Source organism: Carcharhinus amblyrhynchos, chromosome 18, assembly GCF_965287045.1.
Source record: "Carcharhinus amblyrhynchos chromosome 18, sCarAmb.v2.hapA, whole genome shotgun sequence".
NCBI lineage: Eukaryota > Metazoa > Chordata > Chondrichthyes > Carcharhiniformes > Carcharhinidae > Carcharhinus > Carcharhinus amblyrhynchos.
Window position 1 is genome coordinate 26,225,173 of NC_137341.1, and position 21,785 is coordinate 26,246,957.

General features: G+C 40.6%; 1 protein-coding gene across 1 annotated transcript in view; it reads left to right on the plus strand.

The window, feature by feature from the left end:
- flii (FLII actin remodeling protein) overlaps positions 1-21,785 on the plus strand; it is a 68,577-nt gene that overhangs the window by 3,818 nt on the left and 42,974 nt on the right. Inside the window, exons 2-13 of the mRNA XM_080206620.1 lie at positions 854-964; positions 1,836-1,907; positions 2,422-2,502; positions 3,546-3,631; positions 5,258-5,419; positions 5,847-5,950; positions 7,857-8,032; positions 11,505-11,662; positions 12,201-12,285; positions 16,831-16,978; positions 18,995-19,128; positions 21,147-21,359. Of these exons, the coding sequence (XP_080062746.1) occupies positions 854-964; positions 1,836-1,907; positions 2,422-2,502; positions 3,546-3,631; positions 5,258-5,419; positions 5,847-5,950; positions 7,857-8,032; positions 11,505-11,662; positions 12,201-12,285; positions 16,831-16,978; positions 18,995-19,128; positions 21,147-21,359 (1,530 nt within the window). The remainder of the gene's footprint in view (positions 1-853; positions 965-1,835; positions 1,908-2,421; positions 2,503-3,545; positions 3,632-5,257; positions 5,420-5,846; positions 5,951-7,856; positions 8,033-11,504; positions 11,663-12,200; positions 12,286-16,830; positions 16,979-18,994; positions 19,129-21,146; positions 21,360-21,785) is intronic.

A 21,785-nucleotide genomic window follows, 5' to 3' on the forward strand; every position in this document is an offset into this window, starting at 1 on the left:
ATCACTGGAAACTGTTTTCCATTCACAAAAACAACCATCGACCATTATTATTTGTTTCCTGTGACTGAGCCAATTTTGGGTCCAACATGTCTCCTTCCTCTGTATCCCATGAGATCTCATTTTTCTGTTCAGCCTGCCATGTGGGACCTTGTCAGATGCTTTACTGAAATCCACGTAGACAATATCCACTGAACTACCTTCATCAATTCTTCTTACTGAATAGAATTTTTTGAGGCAGTAAGACACAATCTTATTCTTAATAAAACCACGTTGACTCTCACTGTCCAATCTGTGCCATTGTAAGTAACAGTTTATCCTGTGTCTCAGAATTGTTTCCAATAATTTGTCCACTGTTGAAGTCAGACTGACTGGCCTATTGTATTCTGGCCAACCCGCTGTACTCCTTTTTTTTAAATAGTGGTATGATGTTCACACCTCCAATCCTCTGGTACCTCACCTGTAACCTGTGAGGATTGAGAAATGATCCTCAGAGCATCCACTATTTCCTTTCTGGCTTCCTTCAACAATCCATCTCGCCCTGTTAATTTATCCATCTTCAAAGATGTCAATGCCTCCAATACTTCCTCTTCATTATGCTTATTGTATCTCTTTCTTTGTTATTTTTCATAGTTTATCTAAGAACGCAAAGCTGTTCTTTTAGACAGCATCTTTGTGATTTTTGACAAATAATGAACCAGTTGCAATTTTGTCCTTTATGTACAAGTGTTGAAGCAACAGGTGGTGTTTATTTAAGTTATAATGAAACCTCCTTGAAATGTTTTGATGCCTGACAAAGACCTAATATAGATCTGTTTATTTTAGTTGCTAATTTGCAGTTCTTTTTCTTTCAAAGGGTGGATATTTTCCAGAACATGTTAAATGTATGACCAGTTTGAGATGGCTGAAGCTGAACCGGACAGGACTCTGCTATTTACCAGAGGAATTAGCTTCTCTTCAGAAACTGGTAAGGCATCAAGTTGTATTTGATTTATGACAATGTGTTCTTCATCAATAGTTTTTCCTTTGATCACAATCTCAAATAATGTCTGTTTTGAAAGCCGGTATCAATATTGCTTTTCTGTTGATAGGGGCAATGTGAGGTGCAGCTGCAATGTCCCTCAGAGCCCTGATTCCAGTCAGGTCAGAGTAGTGGTTATCAAATGGATAATACAGACGACCTGAATCATGCAATAAGTTATTCAGTTTTTATTGGATCCTTTCAAGTACTGTGTTAAAGCTGGAACAACTTTGTATCCTAGTAGTATTCCCTTGACATCTGCTGCCAGAACAGCAGAGGGCAGCTTGGTTAATATCTCATGTCTATTTGGGATAACAGGTAAAGGGAAATGATTACAATTAAGTACTAATCTGTGTAATGTTGCAATTACTGTTCCATGTTAAACATGTCAGTAAAGGAGGAAAGATTTTGGAATACTGTAGTCATCTTGGATGACCAGGGAGGAAATCGGCCAGGATTTCTGCTTCTCGTTATTATCTAGAGACCACTCTGCTGGTAACTATTCCTGTCAGCGAAGGCCAAGATTCTGCTGTTGGTGCCTTATGAGGATTTTGTTCCATTTGTATGGTGTACTGTGCAGAAAATTGTATAATATCCGTTTTTGTGGTCAAAAGTTATGGTTTTATATTTGGACTTGAGCGCTTCAAATCTTATTTAAGATAAATTATGGCGCAGGAAAGAGGCAAGCTGGATGCAGTCTGTTTTTAAAACTGGTCCAGCTGTGTCACTGTTAATTTTATCTACACACTACACATTAAAGGAAATGTATAAAATGATTTACTCCATTCTAACTTTAATGTTTTTGGTTTTGTTGTAGGAACACTTGTCAGTAAGTCACAACAGCCTGACAACGCTTCATGGGGAGCTGTCTAGTCTGCCATGCTTGCGGGTGAGTAATTAATAAAGCCCAGAATTTTAGAAAGGGCTGTGGGAACTATAATTGCAACAATTGTGCTGCTAATGAGCTGCAAAATCATTAAAACAAACTCAGCACTTTTTTGAGAGGATTATGTCTTAATGGCGGATGTCTCTTCACAGTTCCTTCTCCTGACCTAATTTCCAAACCTCTTTGATGTCTATTCTTTAATCTGCTCAATTTTACAATTTTACCTTGTATTTGATTCTGGGGAATGGCTAGATTGTCATGCTTCGTTTTGCCATAAAATTGAAGTTTCAAGGTTCTAAAAATGAGTGGTGTTATTTAAGAAGCATACAGGTCATAACGTTCATGAAAGAAACAATGTGAAATTCAAATGACTTTCAAAGTAGACTGAATTCTAATATTTGAGACTCCAAACTTTGTGTGTTGACATGATTAGTCATGAAAAACAGTACAATCTAATATGTTTTCCCACATTATCTGGAATTGAAGTTGTGTGTAATGTACTCTGTGCTCTCTATAGGCCATTGTTGCTCGAGCTAATAATCTAAAGAATTCTGGTGTTCCCGATGACATTTTCCAGTTGGATGATCTCTCTGTCCTGGTATGTTGACTGAAAGAGTTTGTTATAGGCTAGTCATTGTCTGCACTTTGGGGGAAACCTGTTGTGGATTAAAGCCATCTGGCATTGAGATTGACCTAACAAAAAAAAATTAAAACCCATGATAGTAGCCGGGAGTGCATTTGAAGTTCTGTGCTTAATTTGCTGAATGTTTGATACATATCCGATATGGAGAAAACTTTTAACACAGTGCTGGTGCTCCAATACTTTCTTAATGTTTGTTTTGTTGTTGGCAAATACGATTGACTATTATTAACAAGGGAGAGGACGCAGTAAAAAGTCTCACAACACCAGGTTAAAGTCCAACAGGTTTATTTGGAATTACGAGCTTTCAGAGCCCAGGTTCTTCATCCTGTGATCTGGATGAAGGATCATCCAGGTGTGTGGTGTTGTGAGACTTCTCACTGTTACTAACAAATGTGTCAGAAACATTGACTGCTATACAATTGTATATCCTGTCCGATTCCTGAGGATATGATTTTGTAGCAGGTGAAGTACTCCAGTACTTAACCCATGGGTCCCCTCGTGTGAACTGAGACAGTGTTAGCAGGCTTTTTAATGGGTCAATGTTAAATTTAGTTTTTTTTGTTCCTTTCTCCCTGGATACCTGACCTCTGTTGTAGGGTGAGAGATTGGAAGCTGTGATGTTGGTAGGATTCAAATTTATTAAGCCATTTCCATGACATAATATCGGGCCTAAGGAGTGAAGGTGGAGAAATAGTTCATGTTTTGCTCATTTTGCATCTACAGCATTTTTAAATAGTCGATGCAGTATTTGTTAAATAGCAATGTGTTAGTGGCAGTGATATGTGCTGTTCTCATTCCCATCACCCCACATTCTCTTTCTTTATCTTGCGATAATTGCTTGAGACATGTGATTTGTGCATAAAAGCACTGGAGAAAGAAAACATATTCAATGCAAACACACATGGTAGATATTAGATTTTGAGAGAGACTTTTTCCAAATAAACTCAAACTCCTGTTTTCAAATCTGTGTCAACCAAAAATATATTCTTGTGTTCCAGGACCTCAGCTATAATCAGCTGACTGAGATTCCTCGAGAACTGGAGAATGCAAAAAACATGCTTGTGCTTAATTTGAGCCATAACAGGTAAGCAGAGATCTCATGTATAAATTTGATAAGTTTGTCATGAGAATTAAAAGAAATGCGCTTTTCTTTATTTCTTAAGTTATGGAATCAGTAATAACTTGTAGTTATAAAACAAGGGAATGTTGAAAATGCACAATACGAAGGTCAGAATTTGGAAAAAAAGTAAATTCAATCTAAGGGAATTTTTTGTGAAAAAGCAAACCCTTAGGCTGCGAAATGCATTTTTCATATCCATTAGTGTGTGGTTTCTTTGTGTGTATTGTGTTGTATTGTGTTCAGAACTGCAGCAAAGGTCAGAGAGAACATAGGTGTGCTTCCATTCTCCCCTTCTGTGGGATGTTGAGGCTGGTCCTCTGATTTGATTCAGCAAGACAATGGGGGCGATTCTCCTAGAAGAAGTTCTAAGGCTGAATTCATGGGAAATCTGATGTAAATGATGATTGTTTTTTCAGTGGGAGTTAAGACTCTAATTTCCCACACTTTTTGCGATGCAGGAGGTCACAATTGTGAATCTTATTAAAAGCGAGGGGCGGGGCCTATTCACGGGCCTGGATGCTGACAGTTCCGGGCCTCTGCGCATTCACAGTGCTGCCCCTCCTGACCCACCTGTGGCCCCCATGAGCATTTCCACAACCGCTTCAATTGCTAGCCCCTCCAACCCCTCCTGGGCATGGGCACTTTGCTCCTTGGGCAGTGCCAGTGGGCGCAGCTGACACTCAGGGTGCCCATGCCTAGAAGGCATCACACACCCCCTGACTGACACTGTGGGATTACCTGAGTGCTCCCCCCTTCACATCAGTGGCATTGGCCCACTAATTCCCCGAAAGTGGGGAACTAATCTGTACCCTGCTAGAGTGCAATTGGACTGACGGGGTGGGAGATGCTAGTGGGTCCAGAAACTTCAGTCCTGGGTCCACTAATCACCTTTAAATAAGATTAAAAATAGATTCCCACCTGTTTCCAGCGTGGTTCAGACTGCGCTAGATATCCGGCATTGGGAGATGCACGTGCGTTGGGAACGCATATGTGAATCCCGCACTTCAGCCAACACACGATTCTCCTGGCACGTTGTGCTAAAATCTTAGTGCAGTGCGACTGGAGAATCGCCCCCAATGTGTGTGTTTAATTCTTTCGTTTTCTATTTTTAATTCCTTACATCCACTCTTAAGATTGAGCATTCGCTTTGGAGAGCTGAAGATAAAAACCCTTGCCATGAATGGGCCAATATACTAACTGAAACATCAGTTTAACATACTGATAAGTTATTATATTTTCTTTGTGTTTGTAAGAGGCTCTTTCTTCCTTATTTTCTTTCTTTCTCCTTTTTATCCTTGCCCAGGAGATGAGGTGCTTACTGACTTGGATTTTGTTCGCGATGTGCTGGCTGCTTGAAGTTATAGGCCTGTTAAGTTTTTCCTCTGCAAACAAGGAAAGAGATTAACTCCAGTTCAAGACTACATTGATCTCATGTAGATAATAACAGTAACATGAGGGCTGGAACCTACCCCACTATGCCATGGTGACATTGCTGGGACACGTACCATCCCTGGAATACTTGTGTGTCTTTTCTAGTATTTAATGTTAATGGTGCTTTTCCAGCATCTAATGCCTTGTATTTCTTTGCAGTATAGACAACATCCCAAACCAACTGTTTATAAATCTGACCGATCTTCTTTACCTGGACCTGAGTGATAATAATCTGGAGAGTCTGCCTCCTCAGATGAGGCGTCTGGTTCATCTCCAGACACTGATTTTGAATAACAACCCACTTATGCACGCTCAACTGCGGTAAGGAGCAACTTGCAGGAAATCTCTGCTGCTGCTTAATTGCACAATGTTGAATGATTCAGATGAACTGATGTACCATAGTAGAGTCAAAAACCCTGAATCATTTCAGATACTGTTAGATACTGCAATGAGTGTTTGTGTTTCGAGATAATGAGTGAAGATCGGCTGAATGTCTCTTATTTGCCTCTTATATTTTCATTGACTGGCAATCACGTGTTCTGCTGAGAAACCTTAGACCAGGAAGATCACTGGTTTGATTTTCTCTTGAGGAATAGTGACTGTTTTGAACTTGTGATGACTTGCTGTACTGCTGCAATTTACTTATGAAATGTTGGATAGGGTACACTTTGATTTGACACCAATGGAACTAGAAGGCTTTGACTTGATTCCAGTAAGCTGTCTAATTCACTGTACTGCTGTCTTGCAGGCAGCTTCCTGCAATGACTGCTTTACAGACATTGCATCTCCGGAATACCCAACGCACACAGAGCAACCTGCCCACAAGTTTGGAAGGCCTTTCCAATTTGCTAGGTAAGTTGAGTTTTTTGTTGAGTTGCTGCTTCTCACTTTTGAGACTGCCCAGGTATTCTCTTCAGTTGTGGTAAGTCAATCATATACCACTTCTTGATGGAATCCGTGACCATATCTTGCACAATGCTTGTTTGCAATCCTGATGAATGAGCCCAAGTTTACCCAAAACAAAACCTCCTCGTCCCTCTTTGTGGCATCTCCCATTTCAACAATATATAACTGGTTGATGAGCTTACCTCCTTAAATTCCACACTGTGGAGTGACAGTAATACTCTTGCTTACAATATAGAGCAGCAATATTGAAACTTGGATTAGACATACCCATTGTTTGTGGCCAGATTATAATATCAGCAGGGGCACTGGTGCTGCTCTGCTATCAGAGAGGATATAAAAGATCAGCTCACGATTGACTTTGGTGCCTTGTTTATATTGTAGAGGCAGCTCCAATCCTTCATTTTCTTCCTGTTTTGCCTTTGTCTGTTATAGTCATCATAGTGTGACTGGATTAGAGGCATCTCCATGCTATAAACTGGATATTTTATCATTGACCTTGTAATTGTCCTTTGGAACATTTAATCGAACATCCACATTGAATGTGTGTAAATTTGCTGGATGATAAGCTCTTTATACCAATGTGTTAACAAATTTCTTAGTGATTCCCATCACACAACAAAAAGTTAGCTTGACAATAACATCGCTCATGATTCATTTGCAGATTGTTTGTGTATTAATGAGGTTTACGTCAGTGGCTGATTTTGGTCTTTGATTTATATAAAATAATGATATGCAAATAATATACCTGGTTCCCAGACTCTGACTACCTCCAAAAATGCTCCCTGAAGTCAGAGAACGAGACAAATTGTGGTGACCACTTCCAGTCATCCAGGTCTTCTGAGCAACTACATTTCTTCTGACTCCTGAATGCTCTGAGATTAAAGGAAATCCAGTTCTCACATCTGAAGAAGAATCATATGAATTCGAAAAGTTAACTTTGTTTCTCTCTCCACAAATACTGTCATGCCTGCTGAGTTTTTCCAGCATTTTCTGTTTTTAATTTCAGATTTCCAACATCTGCAGTATTTTGCTTTTAGTTTGGGGTTTAATAATAAAACTTTGCCTGTGATTATGTAATAGGTAGATATGTAGTTTGTAGATTGCACATTCAGCTGAGGCTACTTTTGTACTTGTTTACCCAGTTTATAATTTTATTCAGCTTTTGTGTCTATGGTACAAGCTTTGTTTCGATTACAATACATACTTGAGCCAAGCATTTATTGTGTTCCCTCGTCCTGGATGTTTTTGTTCTCTGTCCTGGTGTTTCCAAATATGCCTTTGTTTATATATTGAGATGTTACTAAGATTTTACTTTCTCTCATTGACTGTACAAATGTTAAAAAGAAAGAAAATGCTATTACTAAAATAAATTGTGATAATTTATTATATGATTTTAAATCATTAAGTCATTATAACTTCGTTATCAATTATGTATTTTTGCTGGAACTGTAAATAACTTATCTGTCTATCTACTCTCTGAGCCATATATATTCCAGTAGCATGGTGGCTCAGTGGTTAACACTGCTGCCTCTCAATGCCAGGGACCCAGGTTCAATTCCAGCTTTGGTCACTGTGTGGAGTTTGCACATTCTCCCTGTGCCTGCATGGGTTTCGTCTGGGTGCTCTGGTTTCTTCCCACAGTCCAAAATATATAGGATGAGTTGATTGGTCATGTTAAATTGACCTTAGTGTCAGGGGGATTAGCAGGGTAAATGTGTGAGGTTAAAGGAGTGGGGCCTGGGTAGGATTGTGGTCAGTGCAGACCCGATGGGCCAAATGGCCGCCTGTACTGTAGGGATTCTATGATCAGACAAATGTTTTGATATCTAAAAAAATTTTGCTTATCTTTCAGATGTGGATTTATCCTGTAATGATCTCAGCCGGGTGCCCGAGTGCTTGTATACCCTTTCATCTCTACGCCGGCTGAACCTCAGTACCAACCAGATCTCTGAACTTTCACTTTGCATTGACCAGTGGACTCAACTGGAGACGCTGAACTTGTCCCGTAACCAGCTGACTTCACTTCCTGTATGAATGTTAACTTCAGTATTGATATTTATTTTAATGCAATGCCTGTCTTTTGCTCTGGCTGTTTGCTGGAAAGACAACCCAGCTGTTATTGGGCATGGTATGAAAGATTGCTTATTTTTATAGTCTTAAGCCTGTTTTGTTGCTGACTTCATTTGGGATGTTTGATGTAAGATTTGCAATTCCACAGACCTTGGTCTTTTTTAATAGCCTAAGAATTAAGGAGCTTTGGGGAGGCTACATCGGATGAAGCTGGATCATTAATTAGCTGAGACAAGTATCTCTGATAAGAACTGCGTTTAGATTGAATTGACTGTCAGCCTAATTTTTAAGAGAAATTACGGGATGTCAGTGTTGCTGGCTAGGCTAGCATTTATTGCTCCTCCCTTATTGCCCTCAAGTGGTGACGAGCTACCTCCTTGAACTGTTGGAATTCTGTGGTGACCATACACTCAGTGCTATCAAGGAGGGAGTTCAAAGATTTTGACACAGCGACAGTGAAGGAACTGTGATATGGTTCTGGGTCAGGATGGTCAGTGACTTGAAAGGAAACTTTCAGATGGCGATGTTCCCATGCACCTGCTGCCCATGTCCTTCTGGATAGCAGTGGCTGTGTGTTTGGAAGATGCTCCCTAAGGAGCCTTGGTGAGTTACTGCAGTGCATCTTGTAGCTGGTACAGTGCTGCCTCTGTTCAGCAGTGGTGGAGGTAATGTATGTTTGCGGATGGGGTGCCAATCAATCTTTGGCCTGGATAGTGTTGAACTTCTTGAGTGTTATTGGTGCTACACTCATCCAGGCAAGTGGAGAGTATTCCGTCACACTCCTGACTTGTGCCTTGTAGATGGTGGGCAGGCTTTGGGGAGTCAGGAGGTGAGTTACTTGTTGCAGGGTTCTTATCCTCTGACTTGTTCTTGTAGCTGCAGTATTTATATAGCTAGTCCAGTTCAGTCTCTGGTCAATGGTAACCACCAAGATGCTGACATTATTGGGTTCAGCAATGGTAATGCTATTGGAATTCATGGGGTGATGGTTCAGTTCTCTTTTTGGGGATGGCCATTGCCTGATACTTGAGTGGTGCAAATGTTATTTATCATTTGTCAGCCTAAGCCTGGATATTGTCTAACGTGCAGTGGTGACCTTATGATGGAAGGAAGGTCATTGATGAAGCAGTTGAAGATGGTTGGGCCTAGGACATTACCCTGAGGAACTCCTGCAGTAATGTTCTGAGGCTGATAATTGGCCTACCACCACTCAACTGTCTTCCTTTGATTCCAACCAGCAGAGAGTTTTTCGATTGACTCCTATTGACTTCAGTTTTGCTAGGGCTCCTTTTTGCCATACTTGGTCAACTGTTGCCCTGATGTCAAGAGTTCAGCTCTTTTGTCCATGTATAAAGCAAGCATGTAATGAGATCAAGAGCTGAGTGACCTTGCAGAAGCCAAACTTGAGTGTCATTGAGCAGATTATTGCTAAACAAATGCTGCTTGATAACACTAATACACTTACAATAGAAATCAAATATTGAAGTTTCAGATTTAATCTTATTCTGTGTGGAATGAAATGTTCTTCCTTAGCTCAGGCCTCTTTAAGAAAAGATGAAGAACAGTTTGCCCCATGACTAGGATAAAGAAATGTTTCATGTTGGTATGTCACCTGCTGTCAAGGTTGCTCCCCACAATGAGGGCGTCTAGTGATATTTGCAGTTCACTGTTCATTTAGGCAATATGCCTTTGCAGCATGTTATTTCCATTTGGAATAATCATCATCCATGTCATTCCTGCAAACTTGGCCTCTACCTAAAATTCTGAAATCCCTTTAGGCATCAGGGAACATGCACCATATTTGGATAGACTGGGATGTGATACTTTGGCTGTTTGTTGATGTGACTGGCAGGTGGCATGCATCTATAACTTTCTATTGGATCACCTCATTTGAGGTCAATTCAGCTCAGTAAAACCAAACTAAAACAAAACTGTTATCCTTGAATATGGATAGCTGAAGTGTCATTAGACACCGACAGGTGTTAAGACCAGAAATGAATATATTGGCACTGGTGCTGCCCTGACGTGAATTGATGTGAGACTGCTACAGGTAACAGTTTAATGCTAGTGTGAGAACATGCTTCGCTGCAGTATAACAGTGAATACTCTGTCTTCACTGGTCTAAATAGCACATTTTAAAAATTTATATTGAAATCTGAAGCTCATTTTGAAACTGCATATGTGTGATTTATTAGGAGTGAGGGAAAATGCATATGAACAATTTTGATTGGAGTTAATATGACTTACTTTTGTGTAAAAAAAATCACAGCAGCAGCTTTCATTTCCAAGTAGAAACCTAATGCATTTAAAGTGATTGCATTAACATTGACTGTACTGCTTCCTTTAAACTGGTGTCAGGCTGTCAGTTTGCTACATACAACTTTTCCTACTACTTGTGCAGGAAATATGGGTCAAACCTCCAGTTGATACAAGTGTGCAGCCCAATTTATTGATTCCTGGTGCATTGAAATCAAGAACTCTTGTGTACTAAGAAGGCCTTGTCAAATCATTTGGGCAAAAGATGCAGGGGAATGTGAGGAAGAGCGATTTTATACAATGAGTGATAATGACCTGGAACTTGCTGCCCAGGGGGTTGGTGGGAGGAAATCGGACAGGATATAATGTTGTAGAGCTCTGGGGATTGAGTGGGAGAGGAGTAGGGGACACTGACTCTTGCTCTGTGATTAGCCAGCATGGACTCAATGGACCAACTGCTCTCTAGTCCTATAATTACTCTATGATAATGATTCATTGCAGGATAGAACAGGAGGGGACCTGTTTTGCCATTCGATTAGGTCATAGCTAATCTGTATCTCCAGTTGATTTAACTGTCTTTGATACTGTTGCCAGAAAGAAATCTTAACAGTCTGTCTTAAAATTTTCAACTGGCCTATCATCAGAGATTTTGAAGGAGAGATTTCCTCTGTCCGTCATGAAAGAATATTTCCAGATTTCACTTCTAAATGGCTTAGTTCTGATCTTAAGAATACGTACTGTTGTTCCAGATCCTCCCACCAGAAGAAATAGCTTCACCGGAGTTATCTATCAAATCCTTTAATCACCTTTAACACCTCAGTTAAATCTACTGTTTAATTCAAGGACACATGAACTATGTTTATGCTTTCTATATTTGTAACTTAACTTTCTATCAATCTGGTGAATTTACATTGTACCTCCTCTGATGCTAGTATATCTGTGCTGAGGAGTGGTTCTCAGAATTGAATGCAGTAGTCCAGATGAAGTCTTGACCAAGGCTTTGCAAGTTGAGGCCCTGAGATAAAATTCAATACTCCACTAACTATTTTGGGTACTATGCACTATGATGGTGATGAAATGACTGACAAATTATGTGTACTGAGGGTGGCAAATTACTAAATGTAAGTTTGGAATCTGTACAGCTCTGAAATGATGTGTATTTTTTCCTCTTCAGTCAGCTATTTGCAAGTTGACGAAGCTAAAGAAATTATATTTGAACTCGAACAAGCTGGATTTCGATGGGATCCCATCAGGCATTGGAAAACTGGCGAGTTTAGAGGAATTTATGGCAGCCAATAATAACCTTGAGCTCGTCCCAGAAAGTTTATGCAGGTATGAACTTTGTTCTTTACTCAGCTTCAGCTTGAATGTCTACATGTCGTGCTAACAGAGTTCAAAATGAATTTATTTCCTTGATCTTCAAGTCATGTTGGGTGCTATTCATTTGAACAGAAGAGGGGAGGATAAAGGACCCATAGCACTTCAATTTCTTCCCCAAGTGACTATGTTCCATATCAGTACTGAGGCAACAAAGATCACCAGAATTTTTTGTACTTATAGGGCATTACAGCCAGGCTTGATCCTATCTCCACTTGACATCTGTGTATGCCTTTTCCAGCAGAAGTCATCGGTTGGCAGTCAAGGATATTGTCCTCCTTTGCTGATTTTAATATCCCCAATCCTTCTAACCTTGAACGATTGTAGTGCTGTTCCTGCTAACTGGCTTTACTTGGATTTGCTAATGGTGCAGACCCAGAGATTGCATCTGTGGCTGTCTAGTCTGTGTAGAGTAAATTTGCAAATAGAGCAATTGGAAGAATTTTCTGTCTGCCTTTCAAAAATTGGAAATTTTAACTTGGACATCTTGCAGATGTGGAAAATTGAAGAAGCTCGTTCTCAATAAAAATCGCCTGGTCACTTTACCTGAAGCCATCCATTTCCTTACAGATCTAGAGGTAAGGGTAATTTCAGCAAACAATTTTTATTGAATTTCCTTTAGACTTTTTAACTTTGGTAACATGTTGTCATACTTGGCAAATGTAGCTACTTGCACCTTAATTATACATGAGGGTAATGTTCGAACTCCAGGAATAGTCAGTTTTCACATTAGTGTATGATTGGTAAAGTGTTCCCTAGTTGGTTGGAAGAAAGGCAGAAAAGGCTAATTTTAGCAAGAGTGCACAAGTTAGGCTGACATTCCAGTACAGAGCAAGTTGGGGATGCAGACTTTTAACTGAAGTCCTACTGTTTGTAATTGTAGTTCTACTGGACATTCAAATATCCAAAGATCTATTTGGAAAGGAACAGAATTTTCTAGTGGTCTTCTCAAGCAGTGCTTCCAAAAGATTCTTGGTAACAGCTTCCTCAACAGGTCATTCTTCCAATTGTAATTCATGGATGCCAGCTCTGAACTTTGCTTCCCCCTTCATCATCCCTCTGCTCAATAATCCAACCCAAGACCCCACTGTCTTTTGCAATTCCTACCCCATCTCCAACTATTCTTTCTTACTGCAAGTCCTCAAATATTTTGCCTCCCAAATCCTTTCCTATCCTTCCCAGAACTCACCCCTATCAGGTTACTAACCTGCTACAGTATCAAATTGCCTCTTTATCAAGATCACAAATTACCCCTTTTATAATTATAGAATCCCGACAGCCAGAAGGAGGCCATTTGGCCCACCGAATCTGCACCGATCATAATCCGACCCAGGCCCCAATGCTGTAACGCCACGTATTTACCCCGACACTAGTGTCAATTTAACATGACCAATCAATAGCACATCTTCGGACTGTGGGAGGAAACAGGATTACCTGGTCGAAACCCATGCAGACATGGGGAGGATGTGCAAACTGCACACAGACGGGGACCCGAGGCCGGAATTGAACCTGAGTCCTTGGCACTGTGAAGCAGCATTGCTAACCACTGCTTGTGACATGACAAAGATAAACTAGTAGTTTCTTTCTCTTCTCAACATGTCTTCAGCCTTTGACATAGTTGACCGCATCAATCTCCTTTACTGCCTCTCTACCAGTTGGAACTGCACATCTGATTACATTCTTGTGTTTGATCAGAGTCACAGAATCACATAAAATCGATTCTCTTCTGACTCCCATGCTGTTGGTATCTCACAAGGATCCATCCTTGGCCCTCTCTCTCATCTACATGCTGTCCCACGGCAGCAACATCTAAAATCTCAGCTTTTGTTTTTGCAAGTATGCTGATGACACCCTGTTAGACCTCACTGCCACCTCTCTTGCATCCTCCACTGTCACTAAATTGTCAGACTTCCTTTCCTACTGATTATGCAGAAATTTCCTCCCAATTTGATATTGGGAAAAGTGAATTTCAATAGTGCCTGTAACATAATTCCGTATCTACCTACTCCATCCTTTTCTATGCAACCATCTGGTGCTGAACCATGGTGTCCTATTTCATATAGACATAAGCTTCTGATCTTACGTTTCCGTCATCTCTGAGATTGCCAGTTCCCATCTCCATAATTTCACATGACTTCACTCCTCCTCAGTTTGATTTTAATTACTCCACCATTGCTGGCCACATCTTCAGTTTTCTAGACTTTTAAACCCCCAAACCTCTTCCCTAAGCCACCACAACCTTGCTGCTTTTTCTTTTTTTCAGATGTGCCTTAAAACCTATCTCTTTAACTAATCATTTGATCATTTATCTTCCTATACCCTTGTGTAGCTATGTTTCAAATTTTGCTTTACAATGCTCCTGTGAAGCAGTTTGGGAAATTTTATTACATATGTTGTTACATTACACAAGTAATAAGCCTGGAGTGTTTTTAAATTCTGTCTTGGGATGTGTGTGTCTCTGGCAAAGCCTGCCTTTGTTACTCATCCTTATTGCCCTTGAACTGTGTAGCATGCTAGGGCATTTCAGAGGGAATTACGGTCAGCCACTTCTGGAGTCCCATCTGGATAAGGAAGGCAGATTTCCTTCCCTCAAGGACATGAGTGAACTTGATTGTTTTTTATGACAATTGAAAGTTTGATGGCACCACTACTGGCTTTCCAGACTTTTCCGCTGACTGTTTTGATAGGATGCAAACCTATGTGCCCAGGGTATTAACCTGGACCACTAGGTTACGCATCTAGTGACATCAGCAAACCTGTCCATTTCACAGACAACTGTAGTTGTCACCCTACCCCCATGAAATTCACTGCATGATAAGCCCTTGCAATATTTTGAGATGCCATTAGGCTCTACATAATTTGATTTGATTTATTATTGTCACATGTATTAGTATACAGTGAAAAGTATTGTTTCTTGTGTGCTATACAGACAAAACATACAGTACATAGGGAAGGAAAGGAGTGCAGAATGAAGTGTTACAGTCGCAGCTAGGGTGTAGAGAAAGACCAACTTTATACGAGGTAGGCCCATTTAAAAGTCTGATGGCAGCATGGAAGAAGCTGTTTTTGAGTCGATTGGTACATGCCCTCAGACTGGTTTGAGTGACGGACTGGGCTTCATTCACAGCCCTTTGTAGTTTCTTGTGATCTTGGACAGAGCAGGAGCCATACTAAACTGATACAACTGGAACAAATGCTTTCTATGGGGCATTTGTAGAAGTTGGTGAGAGTTGCAGTGGACATGCAAAATTCCCTTAGTCTCTTGAGAAAGTAGAGGCATTGGTGGATTTTCTTAATTATCGTGTCTGCATGGAGGGACCAGGACAGGTTATTGGTGATCTGTATACCTAAAAACTTGAAGCTCTCAACCATTTCTACTTTGTCCCCATTGATGTAGACAGAGGCATGTCCTCCACTATGCTTCCTGAAGTTGATGACTGTCACCTTTGTTTTATTGACATTGGGGGAAAGATTATTGTCGTTGCATCAGTTCACCAGATTCTCTATCTCTTTCCTGAACTGTGTCTCGTCATTGTTTGAGATCTGACCCACAATGGTGGTGTCATCGGCAAACTTGAAAGTCGAGTTGGAGGGGAATTTAGTTATACAGTCATTGGTATATAAGGAGTATAGTATGGGACTGAGGACACAGCCTTGCAGAGCACTAGTGTTGAGGATGATTGTGGAGGTGGTGTTATAGCATATCCTTGCTGACTGCAGTCTGTGGGTTAGGAAGTCTAGGATCCAGTTGTAGAGGGGGCAGCTGAGCCTCAGGCCACGAAGTTTGGATATGAATCTCGAAGGAATAATGGTCTTAAAGGCTGTGCTGTAATCTATGAACAGGAGTCTGACATAGGTGTCTTTGTTATCTAGGGTGTTCCAGGGTTGTGTATAGGGTCAGGGAGATGGCGTCTGCAGTGGACCTGTTGCAGCGATAGGAAAACTGTAGTGGATCCGGGCAATCTGGGAAGCAGGAATTGATTTGTGCCATGACTAACCTTTTGAAGCACTTCGTAGTGATAGATGTTAGAGTCACCAGACGATAGTCATTAAGCATTGCTGCCTGGCTTTTCTTTGGTGCTGGATGATGGTTGTCTTCTTGAAGCAATAGGGACCTCAGATTGGTGTAGAGAGAGGTTGAAGATGTCTAAAGTACCCCCCCGCCAGCTGGTCCATGCAGGCCCTGAGTGCTCAACTGGGTACCCCATCTGGGCCAGTTGCTTTCTGTGGGTTAACTTTTGAAAAGGCTGCTCTGACGTCAGCAATGATGACCTCAGATATAGGATACAGGATAAATGCATGTCTTTTATCAATCAAACTTGAAGACTTCAATGCTGTTGTTCAACTGGATATTTTCCATCAAGTTTGATTTTTGCTCTACAGAATGTCTTTTATGTTTTTCCTCCAAGCTGTTGCTTTGGAATTCTGTATTAGTAATTTTCTCCATCCAGCACTGTTTCCCTAACACACAATTTTTAGGCCAATTGTAGTGTTCACATCATAATTTAGAGAATTGAATCAGTGTGCTCTATTTTTGCATAACCTGTTAGAACTTTTTTTCAACAAATGACAAGGCAAAAGATCTGGGAAGTAGCAGTTGATTTTCACTATTTCTCTCAGAAATATAGATACTTGTGCGATAGAAGAACAGCAGCAACTTGTATGGTGCTTTTAATGTAATAAACAGCTTCATAGGAGTGTAATAAAATAAGAAATGATACCGGGCAAAAACATAAATATTAAACCAGATGAAAAAAAGCTTGGTCAGAGTTAGGTTCAAGGATAGCATTAAAAAAAGAAAGTGAGGTAAAGAACAGTAATGAGTAAAAAGGAAATTAGTTATGATGAAACATTACAGAAAGCTTTACACTCTTAAAGTAGATTATTAGGCAGTAATCCGGATAATTTCAAAGTAGGCCTAGATAGAGAACTAGAAGGCATGAATGGAAATTAATTAAAAAAATAAATTTAGAAAGATTATCTGAAAATATGTATTAAAGATTGGATGAATATGTGAAACAAGAGTGCTGAAACGTAGAGGTAAATCAACAGCATGCAGAAGTCACGGAGAATTTATGTTGCGGGAAATACTGATTGTATGTTGTTGCTGTTTTATATCTTAGGCTCTGGATGTTCGGGAGAACCCTAATTTGGTTATGCCTCCTAAACCAGTTGATCAGACAGCAGAGTTTTACAACATTGATTTCTCCTTGCAGAACCAGCTTCGATTGGCTGGTGCATCACCAGCCACAGTAGCAGCAGCTGGCGGAGGTATAGTTATTCTTATACACTGAACCCTCCAGCTCCAAAGGATACTTTGTTCAATCATCTATAGATATTGGTGTCCTGTGGCATTGCTCAGAGTGAGTTGGAAGACACCCTATCTATCACGAAGGGGATGTGAGCAACAAAATGTGACAGGAGGTTGAGGGGCTGGAGCCCACTCAGTAGTTTCCAGCAGTGAGATACTGAAGGTTAGTGAAAGAAGCAATGCCTAACAAAAACTCTTGGGTCAGGTGGAGTCAGGATCATCACCAGGAAGGTGTGGAGAAGAAGTGGGTCACAGCAGGATTAGAATGTAGGCACTTAAACCCGGTTCTTGTTACAATTTTCTTCCTGCCCTCCCAATAATTCGTGCCTCCACGTGATTTCCCTTTCCCTCCCATTAACTGCTATTCTTCACCCCTAGCCCCACTCCCAGACTTCTTACAAATTGATATGTTGTACTTCATGCTTATCTGGAATAAAACTTTAAATACAATTTGTAAGAGTATTTTCTAACCCATTTTTAAAGTAGGCTTTTTCCTGGTTTAGATTTGTATTTTAAATGTACAAAGATCAAACATTTGCATGGTGTTCCTTGCTTACCAGGCTCTGAATGCCAATTTGATATGCTTCGTTGATTAGCTGTTTGAAAATTAAAATGATAATTTAGTGGAAACTGAGGAAATGGGGAGCCAGGTGAGTATGGGCAGACTGATAAAGCTGAAGCATTTTGGAGGAGGGTAACAGTGTTAATTGAAAGGACAAAATGGAAGGAAGTCTGGGAGCACAGCTGGAAGTGAGAGAAAGGGAGCCAGGGCTGGAGGTGGAACTGCATGATGTGGAGATGCCAGCTTTGGACTGGGGTAAGTCTCAGAACACCAGGTTAAAGTCCAACAGGTTAATTTGTAGCAAACACCACTGGCTTTTGGAACTGACGAAGGAACACCCAGTTCTGAAAGCTAGTGGCGTTTGCTACAAATAAACCTGTTGGATTTTAACCTGGTGTTGAGACTTCTTACAACGGAAATGCAGCCAGAGTTGGAGTGGAGACTTGTGAAGATCAATGAAGGAATGGTAAGATAATGGGAAAACAAAACACCAAATATAGAAAAATGAGAACTCTTTAAATATTAGGATTTAGGCTGAAATTATGTAGTAATTTCATTGAAGATTTGGAAACTGCTACGTGGCAGGAACTGTGACATTGTTCACTTCAAACGGTGAAATGCTACTTCATTGTCACAGTATGACCTGGAATGGTGACAGTTAACTGTCAACAGTTTAAGAATGGAAAATTCCTTCGGAGATGTTTAGCTACCTCTAATATGGCATGATCCGGATGCCAATTGAGTATATTGTGCACAGATGTAGGGAAAACTTCATTACAAGAATTGCATATAAAGTTGTGTCTGTAAGTTATAGGATTGCTCCTTGCTTTTGGATTGATTCAGCAGTGAGCACTGATATGAGGGAACAGTAGTATAGTGTGCATTACACTTCGTGGGGAGGGGGTAGTGAGCTGGAGCACAATGCTGGACATGTGTGATGAGCAGAGTACAGATAGTATCAAAAACTGTTACAGGCCATCAGTGGCAGTGACACCACATGATGTCTGTAACATTTTCTCAAGGTGAATGGTGTTAATGCAGGGAAGCACTATTTCAATACTCTATCCAACATTCCCAGATGAAGGGCACCATGGATTAAATATAAAGTGAACTTGATTTAGTCTGGTTTGATAATGTGCCTCAGGTACAAATTCTACTGCACCACTTTTCCTGGGTGCTCTTTCTGTATCCCTTCTGACTAAATCCTTCTGGAGTATTGTATGTATTTCTGGGTGTTCAAAGTTTTTCAGTACCTCAAGTGGTTGTTTTTCACACACAAACTATGACTGGTACATCATCAGGCTATATGATCTAGTTAGGATCATGTGTCCCTACCCAACAACCATATGTTAGGAGAATGGGGTTAAACACAAGGTGTTGAATTTAATGGTTGATTGTTTTTTCCTGACAATAGGAGTCACTGCTCGTGATCCAATAGCCCGCAAAATGCGTCTGCGGAGAAGGAAGGACTCCACTCAAGATGACCAGGCCAAACAAGTGCTGAAAGGAATGAGTGATGTGGCCCAGGAAAAAAACAAAAAATTGGAGGCAAGTCGTAAAGGAATAATTTTAATCTTTGAAAGCATGTAGCAAAATTGATGCAGAAAACTATTGATGTTACAGGCTTTTAATGTGTAAGTCTGTATAACCATTTCAAGCTCGCTTATATAGATTGTGCATTTTGGGATCATTGGCAGATTTCTGCATATTATTCTTGGAAAATGCTTAATCTATAAGATTGTGTTTTTAGACAATGAGCAGTGTTGCACTTAAAACAGTCAACCTCTCCAGGATATTTTCTATTTGTTACATGTATCTAGTTCTGTGAGATTCACTCATCATTTTATCCATCCCAGCATTTGTGTCGATCAGGATTTTAATATCTATTGGTTTCTTTTTTCCCCTTTATAGTGAAAAATGTCACCAATTGTTTCTTGCTTTTCTCATTGTGCAGTTGTGACATCAACTAATTTGAAAATGAATATTAACATGCGTGTTGCCTAGGACAGTGGGAGAATTCTTATGTTTTTAAGTAGTTGAATGAGGATGCCAGTTACAAAAATGCAACACCTCGTTGTCAGCTTTGATTTGGGCACCAGTTCCTAGAGTGCTTGAACACTCAGGCCCAGATTTTCCAACCCCACTATGGCAGGACCCGCCATGGGGAAATGCAGTGGGACAACTAAGTGTCCATTGACTTTCAGTGGGATCTGACAATCCCAGTGGTGGGCAGAGCTGGAAGATTCTACCCACAATCATCTGACTCTTGGAGTCAGAATGCTACTACTGAGACAGTTGGACATGGGGTGGAATTTACTGCTCCTCCTAACCATGTAGGTGCGTTGGAGATGGGGGCCTATATAATCGAGTGTGAAGGTGCGGGTAGAGATTCCATCACTTTCCTAACCCTCCTGGTTTAAGTCCAGGGTGGGAAAGATCAAGCTTGGCCTTCCTGCTGCTGGTAAATGGAAGTCCTTAAGTGGCCATTTAAGGTCCACTAAAGAGCCTCATCCCATAACGGCTGGTATTGTACTTGTGGGCAACTTGCCAGGTAAACCCTAGCAGTCATGCTTAAGGCTTGGCGAGGGGGTAGTCTCATATTTCAGCACCCTATGCCCAACAGAGATCTCCTGGTGTGAAGACCCTTGCCTTCCCTTTATACTCACCTTCCTCCCTCTCATGAACTCCCATGAACCCCTTCCAGGACCTCCCTGACTGGCCTTAGCAATTTTGTCTCACTTAACTTCACTCCAGGGTGACATTTTAGAGCCTGGGTCTACTGCAAGTCTGATAGTGGCCACAATTCCCAGTAGTGTTGCCAGTACTGAAGAACTGCATGCCTCTGGCTATCAGCTTTGAGGTGGGAAACCCCCTGACTATGATGAGGAACTTATTGCCAGACTGATATTAAATTGCATCAGGCGAAGGCCCGAATGGCCTTGGAGGGGTTGCCAGTGCTCACTTGCCAGTGTATGAACCCATCACAGCGATCATTAAATTCTGGCCATGGTTACTTTTGAAAATGATTCCTCTTTTCAGTAGACTTTATTAGCATACAAAAAATATATTTTTCGGTGTGGAATTGTCTAAAAGGGATGCTACAAGAGAACGGATTTGTTGGTGAGATATCAGCCTCATGTTCCACTACCAAATCATAATTTGCATTTTTCTTCATCAAATTCTTGCTGTCCTTCCTTGAATGTACTAATACTCCTGCAATCTGCCCACTTTTTATTTGTGAATCTAGACCAGCAGTTGTTCAATTACAGGAGACACCATAAGTGATACCAAGCTTATCTTTGCCGGATATTGACTATTTTGAATATAGTTCTTTTCCTCGAAACTGTGGAGTTGTAGTACTCTAATAGATTGGAGATCAAATATGGCCTGCCTTGAACTGTGTACCTTAGCAGTGCATCTCAAACAGTATTTACCCATTGAACGACCTAATGAGTTTTCACTGCAATGGTGAGGTACATTAACTTTCTTTGTCCTTCAATTGTAAATACTGATAAGTTGGCATTAAAATTGTTTTTTCCATTACTAAGGCATCTGTTTACTTGCAGGAGGTGGGGGAAGTGAAGAGCACAGACTTGAAGACCAGGCGCTGGGATCAAGGTCTTGAGAAGCCTCCACTTGATTACTCTGAGTTCTTCACTGAGGATATTGGTCAGATTCCAGGGGTTACGGTTTGGCATATTGAGAATTTTATTCCAAGTCAAATTGATGAGGCTTTTCATGGAAAGTTCTACGAAGCAGACTGTTATATTGTGCTGAAGGTAACTATAACCGGAAACAGAATAATAAAATTTTCAATTCAGTAGAATTCATGTAAATGTTCAGACATGAATTTTGCTCAGTTGAAAATTTTGTCAGTTTCATTTCGATAAGATTAAAAACATCTCCTTTTTGCTTTTTTTTCTGCCCTGTTGGTATTCACAAGGATGCACTTTGTGACAAGGTACGATTCGGGTTTTTAGCAGGCATTGTCCATAAACAGATCAATGTCTTACTGTGCTGACTCCTTGAGGGGTCCCGATTGCCCCTCATTCAGTCCAGTGGGGTCTCCTGCCAGTTCCCCCAAAGTAGAGAACTACTCTAAACACTGCCGGAATTAAATTGTACCGACAGGTTGGGAGATGTTATTGGGCCTAGAAAATCCAGTCCTAGGCCCGATAATGACATTTAAATTACATTAAAAATAG